This window comes from Podarcis cretensis, assembly GCF_951804945.1.
Source record: "Podarcis cretensis genome assembly, chromosome: 10".
NCBI classification, from domain to species: Eukaryota; Metazoa; Chordata; class Lepidosauria; order Squamata; family Lacertidae; genus Podarcis; species Podarcis cretensis.
In genome coordinates this window covers 45,630,213-45,657,255 of record NC_137179.1, presented here as the reverse complement: position 1 = coordinate 45,657,255, position 27,043 = coordinate 45,630,213, and the positions used below count along the sequence as shown (strand labels likewise).

General features: G+C 47.1%; 1 protein-coding gene across 2 annotated transcripts in view; it reads right to left on the bottom strand.

Annotated features, from left to right (window-relative positions):
* Window positions 1–27,043, bottom strand: part of PTPRR (protein tyrosine phosphatase receptor type R) — a 117,807-nt gene that overhangs the window by 32,484 nt on the left and 58,280 nt on the right. For both annotated transcript variants that reach the window (XM_079993503.1, XM_079993504.1), the window contains exons 3-6: window positions 14,391–14,504; window positions 11,948–12,100; window positions 8,776–8,886; window positions 6,517–6,779 (exon numbers count right to left, since the gene is read on the bottom strand). In XM_079993503.1, coding sequence (XP_079849629.1) covers window positions 6,517–6,779; window positions 8,776–8,886; window positions 11,948–12,100; window positions 14,391–14,504 — 641 coding nt within the window. The remainder of the gene's footprint in view (window positions 1–6,516; window positions 6,780–8,775; window positions 8,887–11,947; window positions 12,101–14,390; window positions 14,505–27,043) is intronic.

Below are 27,043 nucleotides of genomic sequence, written 5' to 3'. Positions count from 1 at the left end.
ACCAATCAGGAGACTCCCCTTGAATGGAGGAGCCCTAGGCATGGACATTTCTTTGCACATGGGGCATTTCATAAGGCCACCAAATGCACAAACTGTAGAGAGTGGGGCCAGTACACATGTTGCCTATTCATGCTTTCAATACTCAAGAAGAATGATCTAAAACTGGGGTTTCCCAACCTTGGGTCTCCAGCTGTTTTTGGACTACAATTCCCATCCTCCCTGACCACTGCTCCTGCTAGCTAGGGATGATGGGAGTTGTAGTCCAACAACAGCTGGAGACCCAAGATTGGGAAACCCTGATCTAATCCATAAGAACAGGGCACCTTAAGGACTGCCTGAACCCTTAAATCCCAGCTCAATCACTATCATCTGCAAAAGCATTGTGGGTTGCCCCCCATCTTGGTGGGGCTCATTTGACATCAACATGAAACCAAGCCTTATGCATTACTGACCCACTCATGTGGAATCCTCTTCCAACAGAGATTCAGCAAATGCATTCTACAGTAACTCTGGAATGTTTGCTGGAAATGTTTCTTCACTGCCTGACATATGCAGGCGATGAACCCCCACCCCAATAACAGTTAGCTGGTGATACAGGGTTTTTTTTGTCCTTTTAATGGTATTATAATTGCCGGCACAGGTGCATAATGGTTATGGCAGGAGAAGGGAGGGCTACAATAATGTCATAGGAGACTGGCACTGGGCTGAATTAAGCCACAACTTTATTGATTACAGGAAAGAATAGGCTTGGCTAAGGCATTGGGCATTGATAGGAACCTGGTGGGGTTGTTTTTGTGCTGCTTTTTATGGTATTATAATTGCTGCATACCATGTTGAAAATTTCAAATGAAACTGTGGTATACAAACATTTTTATAAATAACTAAACCACAGCACTCTCCCCTCCATTGTGTCCAATCTTTGAAATACTCTTCTGAAAAAAACTTTTTTGGGGGGGGGGTTATCCCAAGCTTCTGCTTTAAACAATTGTTACTGACATTTCCCTGAAAGCAAATGCCTAAGGGTTATATTAAGCACAAAGAAAAGCATATTCATCTCAACACAATAGAGTAATTTTTATCCTCCAAATCTATGCAAAGCTGTGTATTTCGGCCAGGAAATTCCAGATCCCTTCCTGTAAATATATATTAGGTTCTCATGCTTGTGAAACCATCCACAAACACTGGCTCGGTTTCATTATTCAAATTGCAGAGAGCTACACAATGCCCAAAAGTCTGTTAACAGAATGCTGAACCATAAAGGCAGGAAATGTTTAATAATAATTAGTTTATAAATAGCACAAGCAGCAATACTTAAGCCAGCAATTCTGCTCAATTAATTAAATATTAGAAAGGAAGGAATTTATCAGTACCTAAAAGGTATGAGAGCGGAAGAAACACTTGAGGCCCTGCTTTTTCCCCACAGAAGTATTTGAAAAAGCAGATAGCTTGTCACAGGTGAATGGTGGCCTTTTCCAGCCTAGTCTATACCTGCTGAACCGAATGCGCTTAGAGGCTGCACATGCCTGCACATTAATAGGGCTCCCCACCAGGGCTGGTTTTAGGTTGGATGATGCCCTAAGCTACTGAAGGTAATGGGGCCCTTTATATGTCCAGCTGTCCTTTGTCAATAACAAATTGTCGCTGTTTTTTTGTGTTGAATATATGCTATATGGTAATTTATGGACCTAATGGGTATCTAAAGCCATTTGCACATAACAAATAGTTGTAGGTTTTATTTTATTTGTTTTTTATCTTACATTTTGGAAATGTACATCCAGGGGTTTTTTCCTTTATTCCCCCCCCCCAAAAAAGAGTGGGGCCCTAAGCTATAGCTTGTTTAGCTTATATGTAAATCCAGCACTGCTCCCCACATTGTAACATATAAAGGTAAAAGTAAAGGGACCCCGACTGTTAGGTCCAGTACAAATTTTCCCAAATTGCAGGGCAATCCTAATAAGGGGTTGCAGCCAACTAAGTTCTACTGAGAGTAGATCAATTGAAATTAGCAGACCTAACTTAGTCATGTCCATTAATTCCAATGGGTCCACTAACCTTGGATACCATCCCATGTCTATTCAAAGTCCTATTGAGCAATGAAGCTTACTCCCAGGTAAGTGGGGTTAGGATTGCAGCCTCAGTCATTAACATCTGTGTTTGAAAAATAAAAACACGTGAAACACGATAGGATAAACCCATAAATGACACCAGTCAGTGGTATTTAGATAATCTAACTAGAATTACAAGGAAGAGTGAAGCACGTTGCCCTCCTGGGATCAGTAAGCCTAGGCAGGCATTGGGGACGGGGGCTGACTTGAGGCCTGCAGCATCTCTAGTCACTTTCTCCAGTGGGAACTTGATCCTTGAGCCTGAAAAGGTTGCCCACCTCTTTAACTGCTGTAGCACTCTCTCTCTCCCTACCCCAATATATATGAACATATATGGATATATGGATGCGGGTGGCACTGTGGGTTAAACCACAGAGCCTAGGGCTTGCCGATCAGAAGGTCGGTGGTTCGAATCCCCACGACGGGGTGAGCTCCTGTTGCTCGGTCCCTGCTCCTGCCAACCTAGCAGTTCAAAAGCACGTCAAAGTGCAAGTAGATAAATAGGTACCGCTCCAGCGGGAAGGTAAACGGCATTTCCATGCGCTGCTCTGGTTCGCCAGAAGTGGCTTAGTCATGCTGGCCACATGACCTGGAAGCTGTACGCCGGCTCCCTCGGCCAATAAAGCGAGATGAGCACCGCAACGCAGAGTTGGCCACGACTGGACCTAATGGTCAGGGGTCCCTTTACCTTTACCTTTACTAAGCTAGCCGAGGCCCAGGGGAACAGGTGAAGCAAAGGCAAGTCTAAGAAGGGGGAATGACCCCAGTCAATGCTTTATCTTGCTTTGTGCCACTGTAACGGGCTGCTTCCTGATCTGTAGCCAATGGAATCCACAGAGATCAGTTGGTACCACTTAGGAATGGTTGCTGAGGACATGCATCCTATTATCCGCTCTCTTTTTCATTGTGTCAATATTGCCAATGCCAGATTTCCTCTGTGAACACTAGAGAATAAAATTATCACTACCCCCAATCAACCCTGAGTGCTCATTGGAAGAACAGATCCTGAAGCTGAGACTCCAATCCTTTGGCCACCTCATGAGAAGAGAAGACTCCCTGGAAAAGACCCTGATGTTGGGAAAGATGGCGGGCACAAGGAGAAGGGGACGACAGAGGACGAGATGGTTGGATAGTGTTCTCGAAGCTACCAGCATGAGTTTGACCAAACTGCAGGAGGCAGTGGAAGATAGGAGTGCCTGGCGTGCTCTAGTCATGAAGAGTCGGACACAACTAAATGACTAAACAACAACAACACCCCCAAACACACACACACACACATACATGGGGGAAAGAGACCTTCCCCCAGATTGCTACCACCCAGTAACTTCTCTTATGATAGTAATATTAGGCCACACTATAGTGAAAGAGAAATATAAATGGACTACTGAGCTGGTTAAAGCAGAAGAATTGCCACCAGGGGGCACTTTCTAATTTCTCAAATGAACTCTTACAAGAATTTGTAACAGATGGAACAGAAGATCCACTGACAATATTATCTTCTTCCTCTAGATGTCACTATCCATCAAGCAACAGCATCATGCCTACACCAGGGAGAACTCTAAGGCAAGTTCTCAGCCCACACCATATGCACTTAAATAGTACTCCAGAGTGAATTTAGTGAGCTCACAAAATATTGCTAATAATCTGGAAGTTTCTAGAAGAACTAATGCCTGGAAGTATAATGAAAGATGTGGCACAATCCTGATTAATTATGTTTTCGCCACTGTACACGGTGCTTCACGGTGGCATTTTGCACAGCATTGAAGCTGCTCAAAAATAGTTAGGATAATATGTTGGGACTGTGATTGTCCATCAGATTATATCCACTTGATATTTCCTACTTTTGATTTTTCAGACATCAGTATTTGTCTGGTTGTCTCACACACTGTCTGAGAATGTGAATTTCAGGGCAAGATGTTCCTGGTTCAAACTTTACGTTGGTGACGAATGACAATCCCCATCACACTGATCAGGGAGTCGAACCCATTGATCTCAATGGGGCTTACTTTTGAGTAGACATGTGTAGGACTGCACTGTGAGAAGCCTTAGGCAAGTCGCCATCACCTTAGCCTGTATCTTCAATATGTGGGATGCTAAAACTGTCCTACCTTGAAGAGTTACTATAAGGATAACTTACAATAATCTAAACCCCTGCACCTCACCCCCCCACAAATCTCTCCTTCTCAATGCTGTTTATTTTCTTGTTCACTGATGGAGAATGGTTGAGAGAGATGTTGGGAGGAAACATGGTACACATTTTGGGGGGGGGGCAGACATGCCCTTTTCTCTTCACCACACAGACAATGTCACGTATGAGGAAACTATTTCACACGGACACCTGATTCACTTAGTTCTCTCTGCTGCACCCCACCCAGTTCAGGTATGAATAGTTCAACAATGCAGTAGAGATCTGTCTGCTCATCTCATATATCCCATATTAGCTAGAATTTTGTACACCTGTTTCAGACTTTGCCAGAATGCTATTTCATATTGAAGTGTGTTAAGGGGAGCAAAATGTTCTGTAAGGATCAAAAGCCCACCCTAAGCTATATTTTAAGACTGATCTGGGGTGGAGAGGCAGGAAGCAGGGCACTTTGAAGAACACTTTATGTTGTTACTTTTTATGAACATGATAATAACAGCAATGTTTTCAACAAATGTCAAAGGGGCCACCTTTATAAGCAAAAGGATTTATGCCTCTAGCATGTATACCTAGGGCATGGACCTGCTAATAATCCCTCTCCAGCTTGTAAAAATAATGACTTGGCCAGAACTGTAGTTGCTCCAGAGGAAGAAAACCACATGACGTCTGAAAGGGGTGGGGGGGAGCGATCTTACTCTGTTCTCTTTAAATAAAATCTGTGTCTATCTGCAGCTCAGTAATCCAGAGAGATTGTGATAGACTACTACATTTATGTGCAGATTTCAAGATCTCAAAAGAACCTTTGGGATCACTAAATACATAATGGTTCTAATCCAACTGAGCAGATCTCCATTTACTAGCTTTTTGGCAGGGAAAGGAGAGGCAGTGGTGATGGGGTACCAAAGCCAGCTTCCCATCTTTCTCCTGATTGATTGGGTCTCTCTCCAAAACAGCTGATTGGTGGAAGCTGGCCACAGAGCCTAGGACTTGCCAATCAGAAGGTCAGCGGTTCGAATCCCCGTGACGGGGTGAGCTCCCGTTGCTCGGTCCCTGCTCCTGCCAACCTAGTACTCCGAAAGCATGCCAAAGAGTGCAAGTAGATAAATAGGTACCGCTCTGGCGGGAAGGTAAACGCCGTTTCTGTGTGCTGCTCTGGTTTGCCAGAAGTGGCTTAGTCATGCTGGCCACATGACCCGGAAGCTGTATGCCGGCTCCCTCGGCCAATAAAGCGAGATGAGTGCCGCAACCCCAGAGTCGGTCACGACTGGACCTAATGATCAGGGGTCCCTTTACCTTTACCTTATACATATATCACTTGCTTACGGTTCCCCATCTAGGTACAGATATCCATGCAACCTGGGCATATCTGTAGAATTTCCATTTCCCTCTTGAGAACCAATGGCCTTTCTTCATTGTTGACTATTTTATTGCACAGAGAAACCAGCAGGACTCCTTTATTTGAACAAAAGGGAAGCCCTTTTAAGTATTCAGAACACATCCTGTACACTGTTGCAATTTCTGACATACCTTTGATGAAAATGCATCTATTGGTGAGATGCTATTGTTTAAAAGGAATCTGTTCTTCCTAAACAGCAATGCTCTTAAATAACAATATTTTTGAGCACCCACCCACCCTCCCACCTCGCTTCTGTTGCCTGCATGCTCTTTGCATCTTTCTTTTGTCTGCTTGCTGGGCTTAGGCACTTTAGCCAACAAGAGTCACTGCGCAGCATATTGATGATTTATGAAAAGTGCTTGCACTAGGGGGTATGTTTCTAATTGATGGCTTTCCAGCAGATGTGCTGCAACCGAGGCCAGGACATAAACACAGGAAAGCAAAATGATGAAATTAACCACTCAATCCAAAAAGATCACATTGCGGATTCAAAGCATGTTTATTTTCCTCTTTGGAAGCTTCCAACCTTTTATTTTAAACCTTTACTGATTCCAAACATTATTTCAATACTTGGCAGTTTAAGTGCAAATTATAATCTCCAAAGTACTCAGAAAATAACTTCCTTTATAGCAGGGGTGGGCAACCTGTGGCCTTCTGCATCTTGCTGGAGCACAAGTCCCAGAGCGTTTGGGTAGATGGACAGCATACAAATGGAATGAATGAATAAGCTCCCATCATCTCTGCTCCTGCTGGGCTGGGACTGATGGCAAGAGGAGCACAACAACATTTGCAGGGCCACATCACTTGTCTCACCTGCTTATAACCGCAAAGGGGAACAATGGCAAACTGCATCTGGAGAGGTGTAAGCCTACCTTTCTTGAAGCCCCACGGACTTGATCTTGAAAGGTGATGGGCTGGTTGAAAGGGTGGGCTTGATCTCAGGAGCACATTGCCCTTGTGGATCTACTATGACATTCACAGCTTTAGGAGCCGGTTCGGGCTGGACCATTCTGTTTGCTGCCTTGTACTCAGACGGAGTTCTCTGCAGTGGGATGGATGAAAGGTGTATTTCCTGTTTCTTGTTCTTATCTTGTCTCACCGAAAATTGTATTTTCTCTTTCAGTCGGTACAGGACCTATTGAAAACAGAGAGAAGAGCTGATTTTATCTTAAATTCCGGGGGGGGGGGGGAGAGACAAACTGGATTAAACAAGGCATCAGTCAACGGCAAAGAATGTCAGTGGCAATGCTTTAAAATGAGCATTTTGTGCTACAGATTCTTTTCAAAAGAGGCCACACCCACATTTAAAGCACATAGTTCCCCCCCCCCCAAGTATCATGGAAACTGTAGTTTGTTTAAAGTGCTAATAAATGTAGCTCTGTGAAGGGTAAACTGCATTTCCCAGGATCCTTTGGGATGAAGCCACGTGTTTAAAATGTGCATGCAATGTGCTTTAAATGTATGGTAGGGATGAGACCAGAATACTCAGCACTTCCTGTAAATAAACCTCAGTTTGTATTGTCTGCAGCTGAGGGTTCTTTGAGAATCATCTTCATGCCAATATCTATCATTTCAGTTGCTTTTTGAAAAAGATAAATGAGATACAGAGGGAAGTAACTGAACCAGAATTATTGCAAAGAAAAGAAACATTGGGGCAGAATGTATAAAACATATCAAAAGATTGATCCTTTCCTTCAAACAGCAATCTTGCACAGTGCCCCATACCTCTCAATGGTGCAATCTTATGCTTCTCTATTCAGTAGTAAGCCCCATTCAGTTCAATGGACCTTATTCCCACACCAGGACCCACAGAATCTATAGATTTATTACAATCTAGGTTCCCATTTAACTCTTAAATACTCCTAGCATACACTCCAAAAAATGTAACCACTCCAATCCATCTAAGGGACATATATACAAAGGATTCTGCACAAATACCCCCCAGCTCTGGAGTCAGCAGATTTCAGGCATGTGGAATCTACATTGCTTTTTTTAGTAGTAGAACCTCAAGATCCATCAACCAGAACGGGATGCAAAAAAATAGACATTTTCAATTAAGAATTATTAGCCCGGGATTTTGTTTGGAGTATGAGAACTGCATTATCCTTGCACAGAAAAATATACTTCTGCTCCCTGCTCCCTGCTCCTTGCCCCCAACTTCCTTTATTTCATGAGCATAAATGAAAAGGTGGGGGCATTTTTGGTGTTTAGCAGTTGGGAATAATAAACATTTGACGATATACTTCATTACTATTATTTATTATATATTTATTATATTTGCTAATTCAATTTAATTGCCCAAAACAACCTGCAACCAACCATAACAAAGCTCTGATGCTACTTTGAACCAGTAGATCCATAATAATAATAATAATAATAATAATAATAATAATAATAATAATATTACTTATACCCCGCCCATCTGGCCGGGCCTCCCCAGCCACTCTGGGCGGCTTCCAACAGAATATTAAAAACACAGTAAAACATCAAACATCAAAAACTTCCCTTCAAAGGGCTCCTAATCTACCCTCTGCCCTCCCCCCTGTCCAAGCTGAATGAAGAATGGTCTATGCAAAGCGTGCTGCATACATAGGGTGGTGTTCAGCACGTCCTAGTCAGAGTAGAGCCTTTGAATCTAATTAACAACTAACTTCAATAGCTCTACTCTGAGTGGGAAAATATCACCCATGGTTACTCTCCACCAGTCGAGCTGCATAGCCATCATCTGTGAAGTCCTCTCCAAAAAGGAGTAAGTACACACAAATCAGCTGTTTAGTAGAAGGACCGATGGGCTGGATGTCATCTACTCTTTCTCCCCATAGAGAAGAACGCTTACTGATTTTTGAGGAGGGCTCCTCATCCTCAGCAACTCTGGCTGTAAGTAAGCACACGTGCTTTGAGTTGGGCTCTACCCCTTACAAAATAAATGTGAGGCGTAAGCCATTTTCAAGTCAGCTGCAGAAAAGCTTTAGTCGTTCCAGATGCAAACACCCAGCTTACATCAATTTTTTATTGCTTTTTGTTAGTGGTTAAAGACTGGACTGCATTATGTAAATACTTCTGGCACAAATCTGCCGGTTGGGCTTTTGAGACAAGCATGAGCTAAAGAAAATGTAAAGAAACAGACTTACCATCAGACATGTCACAATGATAACAAAGATGCTCAGAAATATGATGACAGCATAAAATCCTTCTTTGCTCCAGAGTTTACCCGATTCGTGCTTGCCTTGCAAGACGTTTTTCTTTGATTTTATAAAAACACAAAAGCAAAACAAAATGTAATTACACTGTTCTGGTTGCACAATTGAGAGCCCTTGTCAGGTAGATATGAAGGTTTTTTTTTTAAAAAAAAAACCTTTGCTGTGTTTTTCTATAATATAAAATGCTTGGATGAATCAGTTCCAATCACACTTCTAACAAATACGATTCAAAAACCACCCTAAGAAGGAGACTTTATACCTTCCTTAGGGAGCGCTGGAAAAGTCTTTCTACCCATGAATCAAAGTTTGTCAAGTTATATAGCCAAGTCTAATTCCTTCTTGGAAATCACCAGGTTCAGCAGGTGAGAAGGTAACTGGAATTGCTTAAACTTTCGGTCAACTTGTTTTGTATCTCCGCCCACAACTCCTTCAATAGCTATATACAGCAACCTTAATCTGTGAACCATATAGAGAACTGAAAGCAGGTGCAAAGGAAATCTTAGGAGGCAGCTGATAAGCAAAGAAAGATAAATTATAAAAATCCTGACTTAGTCTGCACCTAACCCAACTTTTACATTATGCTGCTTAGGCACTCAGTTTTCCGTAGTCAAGGCTCTTCTCTGTTGATATATCCTCAAATGGAGTGGAACTAAATTTTTGCTCAAGCTAAGTTGCATTTTTCAATTGCAGTGTATGCATGCGTATTTGGGTAGTCAAAACGATGTACACTTTGTTTCAAATAAGCTAAAATTTTAATCACAAGCCTTGAAAATCTCATGTCAAAACAAAACAGCTAAGCTTTAAGGTGCCACAAAGTTCTGTGTTAATGTTTTGATTACCTTCTGGCTGAGCCTTTGGTCTTCTCCCCATAATACGTACATCAGAAGCCCCATTCATGCATTTGGTACCTGTGGTTACCAAACACACCAAGAACATGTGTGGGGCTGCTACCACTCCTTAATGCTGCTGTGTGCATCAACCACACACCATGACATGCAATTAACATCAGTCTGAAGGAGGCTGGTTAATGCCAGCTATGTGTCAGCTGGGGGAAGTGGCCAATGAGCAGTTTCAAGTAGCAGAGCTCGCTCCTCACATTCTCACTGACCTTTTCATAGGTGGGGATGGAAGAGAAATTTGATTCAGATTGCATTTAAATGCAAACTTGCCTCATTCTCATTTGCTGAAACAATACGTAGCCAACCTTCACAATTTTCTGAATTTGCAAGTCATGGAATGCATATGCTAGGGTAATGTATGCATATAAATGCATATATTAATGAAAATAACCCACAAAAACGCATTACAGTGGTACCTTGGTTCCCAAATGGCTTAGTTGATGAACAAATTGGCTCCCAAATGCAGCAAACCCGGAAGTAAGGGTCGGTTTGTGAACGTCCGTTTCGGCTGTCAACATTGTTTCCAGGGCCAATCAGCCAATCAGAAGCCGTGTGTCAGGGAACTGACATCAGAGCGAGAGGCGGAGGCAGGGCTCCAGAGCGATGCCGGAGAGGGGACCAGCAGGGGGGAAGGAATTCAGCGTAACACCAGTAGAGAGGAGAGGGAGATGGAGGAAGTGGAGACAGCTCTCCAAGACCCTTCACCAGAGACTAGTGGAGACTAGTGGAGAGAGCGCTGACACGCCCCTGCCTTCCCCGTACTTGCGCAGACGAGTTCCGCGCAGGGAAAGTAGGAGGAGACTAGGCGTCAAACAGCTCTTATGCTGGAAGAGGTTTAAGAAACGCCCACTGACGGATTCTGCAAGTGACTGACCGGTCACAGAGTGTGAGCTGTCAGCCAAAGCATGGTTGGCCAGGCAATCTAACTAAAACTGAAGGCAACTTACGCACAAGTAACCCCCTTACAACCATTACAGCAATCCGTCAGTCAATGAAGTTACTTGTGCGCAGGCAGGGGGACCATGAGCCAGAATGGAGGCGCCGGTGCAGCGGAGCAAGCTGCGGGTGTGCAGGACCTGGTGAAGAGGAACCGGGAGCTGGAACAGCATGTAGCTCTGCTGACGGCGCGGCTGGATGAGAGGCGAACCCAGGATGCGCAGGTTAGACCCACCCAAGTGGCAAAGAAGGTGCTGGGACTGGTACACAAGTTTGGGGGGAAGCCCCAGGACTATAATGGGTTCCGAACGGAAATAGAGTACGCTATGGATCTGCAGCATGATGACTTTGCTGACGACGCAGAGAGGGTGGCGTATATCATGGGGCACCTTCAGGATGGCGCGCGTGAATGGGTCAGGCCCCTAATGGCCACGCAGAATGCTGCCATGAGGAACTGACATCAGAGTGAGAGGCGGAGGCAGGGCTCCAGAGCAATGCCAGAGAGGGGACCAGCAGGGGGGAAGGAATTCAACGTAACACCAGTAGAGAAGAGAGGGAGATGGAGGAAGTGGAGACAGCTCTCCAAGACCCTTCACCAGAGACTAGTGGAGAGAGTGCTGACACGCCCCTGCCTTCCCCGTACTTGCGCAGACGAGTTCCGCGCAGGGAAAGTAGGAGGAGACTAGGCGTCAAACAGCTCTTATGCTGGAAGAGGTTCAAGAAACGCCCACTGACGGATTCTGCAAGTGACTGACCGGTCACGGAGTGTGAGCTGTCAGCCAAAGCATGGTTGGCCAGGCAATCTAACTAAAACTGAAGGCAACTTACGCACAAGTAACCATTACACCATGCCTTGGTTTTCAAATGTTTGGGAAGTCAAATGGACTTTCAGAATGGATTGAGTTTGAGAACCAAGGTACCACTGTATATTACAAAACTGCTTTGCAAAAATGTGTGTGTTGGGAGAAATTTGCAGTGACGAATTTTCATGAGGACTTTTAAAAAAATTGCAAACTGATGTGAAAATGTGAATAACCAAACTTCAGACTGAAAAAGTTAGAAGCTGAGAAGTGAAACTGACATATCTGTCATCGCTCCCTAATGGATAGGAAACATCTGACTAAGGCTAGAATCTAGGCATGACTAGGAGCACATTTATCTACTATGTACTATATCACTACCTTTTGAAATGGCAGTGCTTAATAAGAGCACACTTGAGATGCATGTTGAATAATGAGATGCAGCATGATATACTCATGATTGCTTACCTCTGGAGAGACTTCGGTAATTCCAAACTGGGATAAACTGTGGTGTAGCACATTGATATTAAGAGATCTCAAGACTTCTTCAGATGGTAGTGTTTCAGAAACGCCTTTTCTGTTTACTGGTGATACAAAGAGCTCAACACAGTTCTTCTTGCCCTAGCAGAATTGGAGAACATAAATATGAGCAGGATGCGGACCTCTAAAAAATCTCTACTAATAACAAAACATGGTATGATTCTATGATTTGCTCTTCTTACAAGTGTTCATGAGAGACCAGCGCTGGGTGAATTCCCCTCAATTCAAATCAGAATTATTGGATTAAGTAGAATATCTACCAAACTGAGTCCAGTTGGTATTTAGAACATCCAAATGGCACTTCAGATGTTTTAAATTTCCTCTTCCTTATGCTGTGCTTAAAAGTGATGTTACAGTCAGTTATGTGGATGCAAATGTTTAGGAGTGAGGTGCAAGCATCAGTGTGAAGATAAAACCCCCAAGGGCTGAATATAGAGGGTTTGAAATTCATGGATTAAATTTGGTGATTCACATCCTTTCCTGATAATAGCTACTTATTTACAATTTTCTAATGGGTCATGTTACCCTTAAGCAAATAATCCGAACTTGAATTCACACCATCAGAAAGACACTACATCATACATTTGGACAACTTCAACTTCATTTAGTTTGCTCCAGCAAATTCTGACTGCCATGAAAACAGACGTTTCATCTCCCTCATAGGGGCACACTTGACATGCTGTCAACCAACCACAAGTAAGTCCAGCCAGCTACAGGACCATGAACTCTCAAAGGCCAAAGTAGAACATGGAAAACTGATCTAGACATAATTGTTGCAAAGTTAATAAATCTAAAGGTGAAGCTCTCACATTTGTGATTAACGTAACATTCCATGTGACATTTTTTCCGAGTCAGAAGTGGGATTGTGTTTTGCCAAATTCAGCCATGGCTGCTCCTCAGGCCATGTATAAGCTGTGCACATCCATCTTGTGGTGTTAAGAGGAGCATGTTGACTGCGTCTAATAATCCACACAACTAAATTTGGTTTTAAAATGAATCGTCCCTGATTGAGGCGATATACAGCGTGTTGTACATGTGGAACACAATATAATGTCTATCACTGCTAACTTATTTCTGTGTTACAGTGCAAGTAAAATCTCCCCATCAGACCAGTTTCACCAGGTAAGTTCTGCAGAAGCGAACTGGTTAAGAACGGATGCAAAAATAACCAGAACTTTGTATATGCACTTTGAATATGTTGTGTATAACATTATATAGAGCAGGGCTGGAAAACTCCCTTTCAGCCCAAGGGCCACATTTTTAACTCCTGAGGGTCACTTGCCAATGGTGGGTGAGGCCACAGGCAAAGGCGGCCAGAGCAATTAACACTGGTTTTTATTTTTGTATGGTAGGCTAGTTTCTACACATACTCTCACATCCCTCTCTATCTTTCATTCGTTATCAGAGTTGCAGGACACATTCCAGCCAGGTGACACTTCTGAGGGCTAGATGGAGAGTTCTGGAGGGCCATATCCAGCCCCTGGACCTGAGGCTCCCCACACCTCATATATAGAGAAAAGAAGCTCAGAAATGACCCTGCATGATCCTCCTTAAATTGGTGGGTAGATGTTCTCTTCTCAAAAATCTGGAGCAAACTGCTCATTCATAATTTGATCATTGTTTTGCTAGATGTCTGCCACATGCCTGCTAACTACACAAGGAACCAGGATGGAATCGACTGAAGAGCTGTAGCTCAGTGGTGGATTACATGCCTTTATATAAACAAAGGCTGGGTTCAACCCCTGGCCATATTTAAGAGAAAGTCTCCTCTCTGAAAACATGGAAAGTTGTTGCCATTCAGTGGTGACCAAAACTGAACTAGGTGGGTCAGTGGTCTCACTAGAATTTGGCAGATTCTTACGAGCATTGGTGGGATACTTTTCCAGCCCAAATAGGAATTTGCCCAGGGGGAAGGTGTTGGGTGTGGTACTTCTCAACTCCATCATAGCCTCTCTGGGCACGGTGTCACTGAACCCACCCCTGGAAGATTTGCTACGTCCTACGGAAGATCTTGCACCATATCCAATGGGAGTTCAAGATGCAAATTAAAGAAAGCTGGTTGGCCATGTGGAATGTGATCATGTGACTTGACCTTCTGACTCTACAGTGGTCAGGTTCTGGGGTAATTTTGGTGCTCTGGACAATATTAGAGGAAAAAATTGTCTGTTTTCACAGTCATGCAACCTTGGTGGTATATATAAACTGGGACTCTCTAGAGAAGAATGAGCTACATGAAAGAGCTTCAGTGGCCATCAGAAGTCACCCTTGCAATCAGCAGTTTGGGGAAATCTTTAAAGCTGTGCTGGGTTTTTATTCCCAGGACATGAAAGCTAAGAAATGAAAATTGTCACACAAAATGCTCACCACTTACAATGAGTCTGTTGATGTGCACTTGCTGCGGCAGCAGTCCTAAAGCAGCAGCTACTCCTTGGCGGAAAATCCGAAGCAATGTGATATTCAGCTTATTTACATCCATTTGCAGAGTCTGCAAAACAAACCCCAAACAGACAAATGCTAATCTTGCTTGGCATACACAGTTCCCTGCTAATGAATGACTTATGCGAATTGTGCAAACGGTTTTTCCCAGGACGACGACAAAGCTGCACTGGCTCTACCCAGAGGCAGAGGAGTTTAGGAGGGTCGTGAAAAGGCAGCAAATTGTTTAGTTATTTAATTTGTTATCATGAAGGGCGTTGTGGGGGTTTCTGTTCAGGTGACCAAATAACATGATGGTCCTGCGGTCCATTGTGCCTTGACCAAAGGAGGAGGCACCATTTGCTGTCCTGCCCACAATTAGCAAAACATGGCCCTGAAATCTGTGAAGCCAATGTGTGCTTTAAATCAAGAACAAGGGGGGCTGTTGTCATTTTTCAGGATGGGCAGATTCCAGTGTGTTGAAGGCTGCTAATTTAAAGTGTGTAACATCTCGTCTTCTCCCAACTTTCAGTTCAAGGTGAGGTCACAGAACATTAGAAGGCTTCTTTGGCTGCAATCTTAAAAGCTTTACTCAGGAGTAAACCCCCCACAAGTCAATCAGAGCAAAATCAGCAGGGTAGTAACCCCTCTAAACGAAACAGCATTACATAAAATAAGCAAAGTTTTGTTTTTGATTACCATTTCACTTCCGAGGCATAAAGCAATTGAGTACAAAATCTGATGGCTTTACATGCTTGTTTCCTGAGCTGTGGTCATTATGCTGAACATCCTTTTTACTGCCACTTCCCACATTCCTGAACTGAGCCCTGATATGCCTAGCATGTTCTCTGGCTGATCCTTGACGCCAATGAAGCCTTGCTGGCTGCTCATTCACCAGCTTCGACTATTCCCATCAGCTACTAGTCTAAATGGCTCCCTAGAAAGAATCATCTGTTTTCTTAGGACTATAATGCACCCTTCTTGTCATACAAGAACTCATCCTACTTTGTAAAACGTGCAACAGATTACATCCCCCTAATCCAGCTGATCTTAATCAGGGCACATGCCGTAAGTCACCTGACATACATCATGCCCTCTTTTTGTCTGGAACAGCCAGGCCTTGCCACGTGGAACCAGGCCTTCACATGGGAAGTCAGAAGTGTCTACCCCCTGGTATAGAGTCTTGTAACTGAGCTTAAGTTGGTGAGACAGCTGCAGAAGGGAGAGGGCTGCAGCTTGTAGGAATCTGGTTGTCTCTGCTACATTTTTGCATTTTGAATCTGCTTGTAGTTATTATAGTCCCCATATGTTTCAGTTTATAGTTGTTGTCAGGGGTTCAGGGAGAGAGGCGCAGAGGAGGGAGGAGACCGAGAGTGAGGGAGAAGGATTCCAGCCTGACGAGGAAGAGGACGACAATGACCCGAGATGGTCCATGAGTCCGTCCAGTGAATCGGAGGATTCCCAAAAGGGAGCCCCCCTGGTCAAGCCAAGGGGAGCCCAAGGGGGAAGCAGTCAGGAGCAGGGGAACGTAGGGGGAACCGCCAGTGGGAGTTGGAGATCGAGACCTGCTTCTCCACCGGAACGGAGTGAAGAGGGTGGAGTTACCAGTGTGTCGGGAGGAACAGAACAAGGAGCAGAGGGGGGAAGGAGATCGGGGCAAGACGTCCTGCCGGAAGGGGCGGAAAGCAGTACCGGGAGCAGTGTGGCTGTTGAAAGGAAGGTCAGGAGCAACGTACGCGCGCCAAGTTCAAATGTGGAGGCGCGCGGAAGTGGGGAGAGCTCTGGGGAGGAGCCTGGTGCTAAAGCACGAAGGAGGGGGCAGCAGGCAGGAGAAGACTCAGCCTCTGGGGAGTCCCGGAGAGAGGGAACACAGGGGGGCAGGAAGACCCTGCGGAAAAGGAAGGAGAGGAAAAGGTGGAGCAGCACAAGCCTCTTAAAGTGGTGCAGGGGAGGGACGGACTCAGAGGGGACTTCTAACATCTAAGGGTAACAGATGCGGAGCCACGGAGTTTGGATGTAATGACGACAATGATCTTCAATAAAACCTTTTGTATATAACTTGGACTGGACTTCGGTCTCTTGTGAGCTGGGACCCAGGGTGGCTCTGACAGTAAGTCCCCTCCAAAGAACGCAAAAATTTTTTTTTGCAAAGCTCACGAACGGTGACAGCCATGAGTGCGGAGGAGCAGTTGACAGCTCTGCGAAATACAGTTTCCGAACTCACTGCTGCAGTCCTTGCGTCTCAGAAGGAGCATGACGAAATGGAGAAGCGCTGCCAGGACCTGCAAACCAGGTGGGAACGTGCAAGCAGGGAAGGGTTCCCAGGGTCCAGATCAGAAGGGATTGGACTTGGACGGAGGGGGGGCCGCCTAGTCACCCACTTCGATGGGAACCTGAAGCACTACCCCAGTTTCAGAGCAGACGTTTTGTATGCATTGCACTTGCTTCGTCATGACTTTAAAGATGAGGAGGAGAAAGTGGGGTTTATTGTTTCTCACTTGCATGGGCCGGCCAGAGACTGGTTGCGCAATTTGTGGCGTGAAGATGGCCCTGCCCGCCGCGATGCAGATGAATTCATTAAAGCAATGGATGCCTGCTTCCAGTCAACTGTAGATGTGGATCTTGCACGCAGGGAAATTTTTGGATTGCGGCAAGGCAAAGCCACTGTGCGTCAGTACCATTCCAGATTTTTTGCTTTACTGACTGCGCTAAGCTGGGAGAAGGATTGTGCACCTGTGAGGGATTTGTTCTGGGAGGGGCTCAGCGGTCCCATTCAGGATGAACTTGCCAGGGGAGACAGACCCCAGACCCTGGAGGAGCTTGTGCAGAGGGCTTTGGCGATTGGGATAAGGCACGAGGGACGTCCTTGGCACACTGAGGAAGAACGTCAGGTGCGTCCACCAGCGAGGACGTCTTCTTTCATCCCCAGGGAGTTCAGTCAGTCACATCCTTCGCCACTGGGAAGGCAGGGGGAGGAGCCCATGGAACTTGGTGGTGCTAAGGCTCAAGCAACAGCCAGAGCCCCAGCTTCCGGTGCAGTAAAGGCAAAGCCTCCTAGAGGGACCAGGAAGTGTTACATTTGCGACAGTGCACAGCACATGGCGAAAGAGTGTCCCCAGAGGCTGCAGAAACACACTGCAGCTTTAGCAACTGTTGCAGCAGAAATGATGCAAGCAGAGCAACCTCAGGGAAACGACAGTGCCTGGCTGGAAGCAGAGCTGCTGGGGCTCAGCCAGGCGAATCTGTAGAGCAGTCCCCAGCGCTTTTGCAACGCACAGACCCTTTACCACCCAAGCCAGCGGTGCAGCTCACTGCAACGCTTCAGTTGCCGAATGGGACCACCCTGGAAGTCCCCATCACGATTGATTCTGGGAGCAACGCAGATTTTGTGGGGACGCACTTTGTCAAGCAGCATCGCATAGCGCTTCTGCCAGCGACAACACCTCTGAACGTAGTCACGGTGGATGGCAGGAAATTGCTAGGAGGACAAGTTGTGCAACAGACGCCTCCCATGGTGATGAGGATTGGAAATCATCGAGAAGTCATCAGCTTCAATGTCACCCGCCTTTCAGACACGCCTATAGTATTAGGCATGAGTTGGCTGGAGAGACACAGTCCTGCTGTAGCGTGGTACCAACGGCAGATCACCTTTTGCTCATCGTACTGTGCTCAACATTGCATCCAGTCCAGCCAGGAGGAGGGAGCTGAGCAGCAGTTGCAACTTGGCATGGTGCAGGCAGTACCCCGCAAGTACGAGGGGTTCCTGGAGGTTTTCTGCGAGAAGGAAGCTGACCAGTTGCCGCCCCACAGGCCTTATGATTGTGCCATCGACCTGGTGCCAGGGGCGCAGTTGCCGACTGCAAAGCTGTATTCCATGTCTGAGGACGAGATGCAAGAACTCAGGGAGTTCATAGAGCACAATTTGAAGCGCGGATTCATCCGAGAATCGAAAGCGGTGGGGGGCAGTCCTGTTTTCTTTGTAAAGAAAAAGGACACGCCCCAAAAAAGACTCATTGTGGACTATCGATTCATAAACAGTAAGACCAAACCCAAGGCCTTCCCCATGCCCAAGATAGATGATCTCCTGGCAACCGTAAGGAAGGGGAAGATCTTCACCAAATTGGATCTGCGTGGAGCATATAACCTCATACGCATCCGGGAGGGCGATGAGTGGAAGACGGCCATGTTCACGCCTCTGGGCACGTACGAATACAGAGTGATGCCATTTGGTCTCCAAAATGGATCTCACGTCTTTCAAGCATTTATGCATCACGTGCTAGCGGGACTTCTCTACAAGAAATGCGTGTGTTTCCTCGACGACATCCTGATCTTTTCGGAAACGGAGGAGGCCCATGAGAAGGACGTAAAGGAAGTCCTGCAGAGACTACGGGAGAACAAGCTCTACGCCAAGTTAGAGAAGTGCCAGTTTGATGTGACGGACGTGGATTTCCTAGGCTACAAGCTGTCCGACAAGGGGCTGGCCATGGACAGCGCCAAGGTCCGCGCGGTGTTGGACTGGAAGAGCCCTCGCAATCGGAAGGAAGTCCAAAGATTCATCGGCTTCGCCAACTTCTACCGCAAATTCATCAGAGGTTTTGCAAAGGAGACGGCAGCGATCACGGACACTCTCAGTTCCAAGAAAAAGAGGTTCGTGTGGACGGAACAGGCGGAGCGCTCTTTTCAGAAGCTTAAAAGCCTTTTCGCCTCCGAGGAGCAGCTGCTGCACGTGAATCCAGGCAAGCCCATACGAGTAGAGACCGACGCGTCAGACAGAGCGGTTGGAGCCGTACTCCTGCAAGAAGATCCACATGGAAACTGGAGACCCGGTGCCTTTTACTCCAGAAAGCTCAGCAAAGCGGAGCAAAACTACACCATATGGGACAGGGAGCTGTTAGCCATTCACGCAGCGTTCAAAGCGTGGCGACATTTCCTCATTGGAGCCAAGCACACAGTGCAGGTCCGCACGGATCACAAGAATTTAGAGTATTGGCGCACGGCGAAACTCCAGAGCCAAAGACACATGCGCTGGGCAGAGTTCTTCGCGGATTTCGACTTCAGGATAGAGTACGTCCCAGGGGACTCCAACGTTATAGCCGATGCGCTCTCCAGGAAACCGCAATATCTTGAGGAAGCGGCGCCAATAGCATCCAGGCACATTTTTGCACCGCAGGCGTGGGCGTGCGCTGCCATCGCTGTCGACCTGGACGCAGTGCGACGCGCGTTGCAGGTAGATCAGTTTGCACAATCCAAAATAGAGGAGCTGCGTAGGGGTTCGCTGAGAGACGATGAGTTCCAGTTACGCGACGGACTGTTAACTCACAAGGGTGCCCTCTACGTGCCGAGCGACGAGCTCCGAGCAAAGGTTCTGCAGCAGTTGCACGACGCTCCCAGTGCGGGCCATTTCGGCAGGGAGAAGACAATAGAACTGGTGGCCAGGGACTTTTGGTGGCCCCAGATGCGAGGAGAAGTAGCGGAGTACGTCGCCAGATGTGACACTTGTCAGAGGTCCAAGCCAGTACACCAGAAGCCGGCGGGCTTGCTGGAACCACTGGAAACACCACAGCAACCGTGGGAGAGGGTGGCGCTGGACTTCGTCACTGACCTGCCCAGTTCCAGAGGCAAGACGGCGGTACTGGTGGTGGTGGACTTGTTCACCAAGATGGCGCACTTCATTCCCTGCGCGAAGGTGGCGACGGCGGAACAGACCGCCAAGCTCTTCATCGACCACGTGTTCCGGGCGCATGGGCTGCCGCGGGCCATCCTGTCCGACAGGGGGCGCCAGTTTATTTCCAATTTTTGGCAGAAGCTCCTAGGTATCCTGCGCGTCAAGATCAACCTAGCGTCGGCAAGACATCCACAAACCAACGGCCAGGCCGAGAGGGTCAACGCGATCATGCAGCAGTACCTGAGATGTTATGCAAATCAGCGACCCACAGCTTGGGTGGACTACCTACCGATGGCGGAGTTTGCCTACAACAACACGAAGCATGCGTCGACGGGGGTGACGCCGTTCTTCGCGAACAATGGACGTCATCCCAGGACCTTCCCGGGGTTCGTAGCACCAAGAGAGGGGGAGCCGCAAGAGGCCGACCAGTTCGCTGCAGAACTACAAGAGGTGCACGAGGAGCTGCGGAGACATTTGGAGCTAGCCAAACAAGCATATAAGGTGCAGGCAGACAAAGGCAGAAGAGTGGGAGAGGACATCCAGGTGGGGGACTGGGTGTGGTTAGCGACCCAGGCGATGCCAACCAAGTCGTTGGCCAAGAAGAAGCTAGGGCACAGGCAGCTAGGACCATACCAGGTGGAGGCTAAGATCAACCCCGTGGCTTTTCGACTGGCCCTCCCCGAAGGTTCCAGAGTCCACCCGGTTTTTCATAGGTCGGTGCTCACTCCCTACAAGGCCCCGCACAGGTTTCAGGAGTCTGAAACAGTACCGCAGCCACGCACAGAGTCACCTAGGAGGGAGGGATCGCCTAGGGTCGAACCACTCAACGAGGTCACAGAGATCCTGGACTCGAGATGGGGGGAAGAGGGAATAGAATACTTTCTAGTCAGAGAGGGTGCACCAGTCAGTGCCAGTGGGTGGGTGCCGGACTACGCTTTAGACGAACCTCTTTTAAAGGACGAGTTCCATGCCCTTTTCCCACATAGACCCATGCCAGCCGAGTACTTCGATGACTGGCTCTTTACCCCCACATGTTCAGGCAGCACTTTCCACGGCTTCTCTTCAGCCGAGGAAAGAACGCCGAACTCAGACTCGCCCAGGGGATCGTGTTCGGGGGTGGACACAGAGTCCTCTTATTGGTGGGATGAGCAACCAGAGGAAGCCTGGCGCAAGAAATGGCTGAAGGGGCCTTGGCAGGCAGCACCAGACGAAGTAGCAATGGAAGAGGGAACTGCGAACATTTTGGGTGAAGAACCCGAATTCGAACACACGTACACCGAGCTGCCAGCAGAGGTCATGGACGTAGCCGAACTGTATCCTGCATCTACCTCCGAGGAGCTGCAGTTCCCACAACCCGCACCCGATGGGGGGGAGGGGGGAAGGGGGGGCTTCGAGGGGGGGATGGATGTCAGGGGTTCAGGGAGAGAGGCGCAGAGGAGGGAGGAGACCGAGAGTGAGGGAGAAGGATTCCAGCCTGACGAGGAAGAGGACGACAATGACCCGAGATGGTCCATGAGTCCGTCCAGTGAATCGGAGGATTCCCAAAAGGGAGCCCCCCTGGTCAAGCCAAGGGGAGCCCAAGGGGGAAGCAGTCAGGAGCAGGGGAACGTAGGGGGAACCGCCAGTGGGAGTTGGAGATCGAGACCTGCTTCTCCACCGGAACGGAGTGAAGAGGGTGGAGTTACCAGTGTGTCGGGAGGAACAGAACAAGGAGCAGAGGGGGGAAGGAGATCGGGGCAAGACGTCCTGCCGGAAGGGGCGGAAAGCAGTACCGGGAGCAGTGTGGCTGTTGAAAGGAAGGTCAGGAGCAACGTACGCGCGCCAAGTTCAAATGTGGAGGCGCGCGGAAGTGGGGAGAGCTCTGGGGAGGAGCCTGGTGCTAAAGCACGAAGGAGGGGGCAGCAGGCAGGAGAAGACTCAGCCTCTGGGGAGTCCCGGAGAGAGGGAACACAGGGGGGCAGGAAGACCCTGCGGAAAAGGAAGGAGAGGAAAAGGTGGAGCAGCACAAGCCTCTTAAAGTGGTGCAGGGGAGGGACGGACTCAGAGGGGACTTCTAACATCTAAGGGTAACAGATGCGGAGCCACGGAGTTTGGATGTAATGACGACAATGATCTTCAATAAAACCTTTTGTATATAACTTGGACTGGACTTCGGTCTCTTGTGAGCTGGGACCCAGGGTGGCTCTGACAGTTGTGTTCAAGAATATAGCTTATCTAATTATTCTCTGCACTGCTCTAAAACATATAATTTTTTAATAACTTTTTTGCAGTTGATTTGTGATATTTTGGGGACATCGTAAACTGCTTAAGAGTTTTCCTTTGAAATGCGAAGTGGTATATAATTTACCTAAATAAAATAATGACCTAAATAACAACAATGCAAACTGTCCTTTACATCTAGGGTATTCATGGAATATAAAAGCAGATCACGGGCACCGAGTTCACTCTGATTTATTTATTTTTTTAAGTCTCCAAAGTATTGCAGACACTTTTAATTCAACAGAGGAAGTGTTGAACTGTCCAGAGTCAGCTGACACTAATTAATCATATTATTCCTTGCTGATCTGTACTGTTTATCATTTACGGCACTTGTTCCCTAAGGGGAATACAGTTTTGAATGTGTGGTACGTGCTGTCAGCCGTGACTTTGTATGCCTAAAGGAGCGGAAGGTAAGTTACCTTGGAGGGAACATGTTCCCAATGCAATCTATTAATCTAGCTACTGCAACTGTTAGCAACAGTTTCCAGGTTGCTGTGCTTCAGGCTATAAATGCAATGGTGTTATACTGTCAAGAGAAGCCTGGAAAGGTGGAGTTAAAAACAAAGAGGAACCCGTCAAGGTAAAAATCAGTGGCATCATGGAATCTGGCTGGAGTTTCTATAGAAGGGACAGGAGGACAAGTAGGTGATCTGAGAAAAGGAGGGAATACACCATCCAAACTACAAGGCATATCTCTTATATGCAGGGGCATACCTAGAGGTTAGGGGCACAGGTGGGGCTGTGGTCTAAATCACTGAGCCTCTTGGGCTTGCCGATCAGAAGGTCAGCGGTTCAAATCCCCTTGATGGGGTGAGCTCCCGTTGCTCTGTCCCAACTTCTGCCAACCTAGCAGTTCGAAAGCACACAAGTGCAAGTAGATAAATAGATACTGCTGCGCCAGGAATGTAAACTGCGTTTCCATGTGCCCTGGTTTCTGTCACAGTGTTCCGTTGTGCCAGAAGTGGTTTAGTCATGCTGGCCACATGAGCCAGAAAGCTGTCTGTGGACCAACGCCGGCTCCCTCGACCTGAAAGCAAGATGAGTGCCACAACCCCATAGTCGCCTTTGACTGGACTTAACCATCCAGGGGTCCTTTATCTTTTACCTTTCTACCTAGAGGTTGCCCCGTAGGCCTCTGCCAAGGATGCAGACCCAGGGAGGGCACAAAAATTGCGCCTCTCCACTCTGGCTCCAAGTGCACGCATGGACTGAAGGAATTGGAGGAGGAGGAAGAGGAGGAGGAGGGGAGTTGTAGCTGAGCAGGCCTGATCCCGGGGGCTGTGGAAGAAGTCACTGGCAGAGCACAAAAGGTCTCCTTGCCAAGGGTGCAAGGAATGGGAGGAATGCTGATATATCTCCTTGCAAGAGCCTAAGTACTTTCTATGAAAGTTTATGGAAGCAATCTCAGTCGGTCTAGCATAACAGGGGACTCCACCGACCAGGTGAATTAGAAAGAATAGGGAGGTTCCCCACTTCAGACTTGGCCCTCCAACTCAAGCAGGATGACAGGGATAGTGGTGGATGTGTTGTGTTTGTGCATGCTTGTCCCTGCTCACATGTAGGATTTTGAGGTAAAGTGGCCAGACTGTTGTATCATCTCCCAACATCGCTCCTCCACAAGGGGATAATTATGGAATGAGGGAGATCTCCCCTCCCCACTGCCAGGAGCTCTAACACAATTCAAATAAGAAACTGCTGCTTAAAAATGGCACTTATGGGAAAGTCTCTCAGCCATGTCCTCTGTTCAGCTGTGAGACAAGGACAATGGACAACAACAGCAGGGCAGCCACTGGCTGAGCAGAGTCAAGTAGCCAAGGAGACAGAGGTGCCTGTGGCCTGCCTTCATCCGCCACTGCCTCAGAGAATAAGCAGCACCGCCTAGCTGGCTACTGCCACTTCCTATGGTGGGTGTCTGGCAGCAAGCAGCAGGTGTGTTGCAGGCAAGCAGTGGCAGAAGCACCCTCAGGAACCGCTGCCTGAGGCAACTGCCCCACCCTGCCTCACAGACAACCCGGCTCTGGTGGCTCTCATAGCTGTTGATAAAGAAGAATTCCAATACATAAAGACAGACATTTCCCTTACCTGAATAAAAGCCTTCACTTCCTTTTTTTGAAAATGGCCATTTTGACAAGCTAACCCCTTTATCCTTTCAGGCTTTGGCATTCTAGGCTAAGTCACAGAGGAGGGAAGAAAATATCCCAGAGATGTTTTCTTTAGATACAGCTTGATTTCAATACTTATGCCCAACTCTGCCTTGAAAAGTTTGCTCAGATCCCGCCATCGTTTGATTTGACATTTCCTTCCAGGAGTGCAAACTAATTGAGCACAAAGTGGTGGGAAGCTGTTTGAAAGAACAGTCTGAGATATGTTTCAAAGCCTGTTTTAAAAAGTTCCCACTCTTGCCGGGCGATTTTGGTTTCTCTTTTAAGCAACATGAAGTAATTGGCAAGCGTGGTCTCCCATAGAAGCAGATTGCTTATGATAAAGAGAAACATGAAGGGCATTGAGCCCAATTGTACGTTTAGGCTGCCATTCTTCGCATGCTGCATGTGTAGGTATTAGGAGTACTTTACAAACACTATGAAATCTTGCTTCGACTTCTGAAAGATGCCTGCAGTCCTCAGAATAATGTCATCTTACAAGCGTGTTTAGCGCAGTAGCGTCTATTTAGATCACTCTAATTCCCCCACCCCAACAAATTATTTGAGTATTAAAATATGAGGCAACTATTGCTGCCACTGCATTTATAAGCCTCAGCTCAGTAACCCAAGGGATGCAGATGAACTTAATGGACCTATCCAGAGCCCCTCTGCTCCTGCATTGCTTCTCGTTTTGTGCAAAATAATGAACAAGGCAAGAAGCCAAAGTTTCCCATAGCTCTGAGGGATGACAAAACCAGGAACTATAACAAATGGCTTCCAAGCAATTCAGGGTCTGGAATCCAGTTTTAGATCATGCCTTCATGTTCCAGTTTGTTTGGAAGCTATTAACCATAGCTTCCCAGTTTGGGTATCAACAAGGAACTGCAGCTTCCTGGCTTCCTTTGTCACTCACGCGAACGGGGAAATGAAGTAGCGGCACATGGGCATTTAATCATAGAACTGTAGAGATGGGAGGGACTCTGAGGGTCATCTAGTTCAACTGCCTGCTGGCTCAGTTAATATTCTAATGGGAAGCTACTAATTTGCACTTTCCAAAACAAAAACAATATAAAAAGCAAGTATGGTGCTTGAGTAACATCTACTCACATATATGGGGCACATTCTTGGAGAATAAGGCTATCAATGGCTAATGATGATGATGATGATTTATTTATACCCCGCCCACCTAGCTGGGTTTCCCCAGCCACTCTAGGCGGCTCCCAACAGAATATTAAAAACGCGATAAAACATCAAATATTAAAAACTTCCCTAAACAGGGCTGCCTCCAGACATCTTCTAAAAGTCAGATAGTTGTTTATTTCCTTGAGGTGTTCAATAGGGTGGGCACCACTACTGAGAAGGCTCTCTCTGCCTGGTTCCCTGTAGCTTCACTTCTCACAGTGAGGGAACCACCAGAAGGCCCTTGGAGCTTTACCTCAGTGCTTTAGCTCAACAATGGGGGTGGAGGCTACTAGCCACAATGCCTATGTTCTACCTTCGCCAACACAGTCAGTGTGCCTCAGAATGCCATTGGCTAGGAATCACAAGTGCTGCTGCACTCAGGTCCTGCTTTGGGGCTTGCTGCATACACCTGGTTGGCCACTCTGAGAGCAGGAGGCTGGACTAAATGGGTCTTTGGCCCAATCCAGCTGGTTCTTCTGACTGCTGTCACGACACATGCAAGAACCCCCACTAAAATGAAAGGAGGCTTTCAGCAACCTCCGCTACCCAGAGATGGTGGGTGGACCCTGATGGATCACAAACCCCAGGGTTTTATTTGGAACTTGAAATCTGCATTTCAGTGTTTCAAGGAATGACCTTGAAAGCATTGTCTTCTGCTCCGCGAAAACAGCAAAGCAACAGTATCCATTTCTGTTTAAAACAGTTCTGAGCAGAAAGCAGATGGGATGCTTCCTTCCATGTAGCACTAAAGAGTGTAAACAGAGCCAAGGCATTATTCATTCATTATGGTTTGCTGGCGCCGGTAGGCACACTCCCCATGCTAGTCTGGAATCGGGCTGGTTTGCACACTGACAGAGAAACTTAGATATTAAGGTGGCTATTGCAGAACGCCCAAAGAAGTGGTGTTCAGTGTCCACCATGTCTTTGGCATAACCTTCGTAGGTCTCAAGGTGAATGAGGTTTTAACCGGTGGCCCAGAACCCACCAGGATTGGCATCACTTAAACCTAGAGGGCATGGCACAGTTGGCACGTTAGTACTGAGAACCCCCTCTCGAATGCTTCCACACGGCAGATGCTTGGCAATGTGGGCAACCCAGCTCGATTGGAACATCTAGGCTAGGTATAGGAGCAGGTATTCCACATAGAGCTTGACAGGTCCAAACAAGTACCTTGGACTTGGCTTGGCCACTGCAAACTGGCAGCCACTGCGGCTTGTTCAGAATGAGTGTAATACGTTCTTGGCAAGCTGTCCTGGTGAACTTGCTGCAGTTTCCAAATGAATCCCAAAGGTGGTTCCATATAGAGTGCATTGCAATATCCCAGCTTTGAGGCTATATAGGGCATCTCTTTCCAGGATTGGA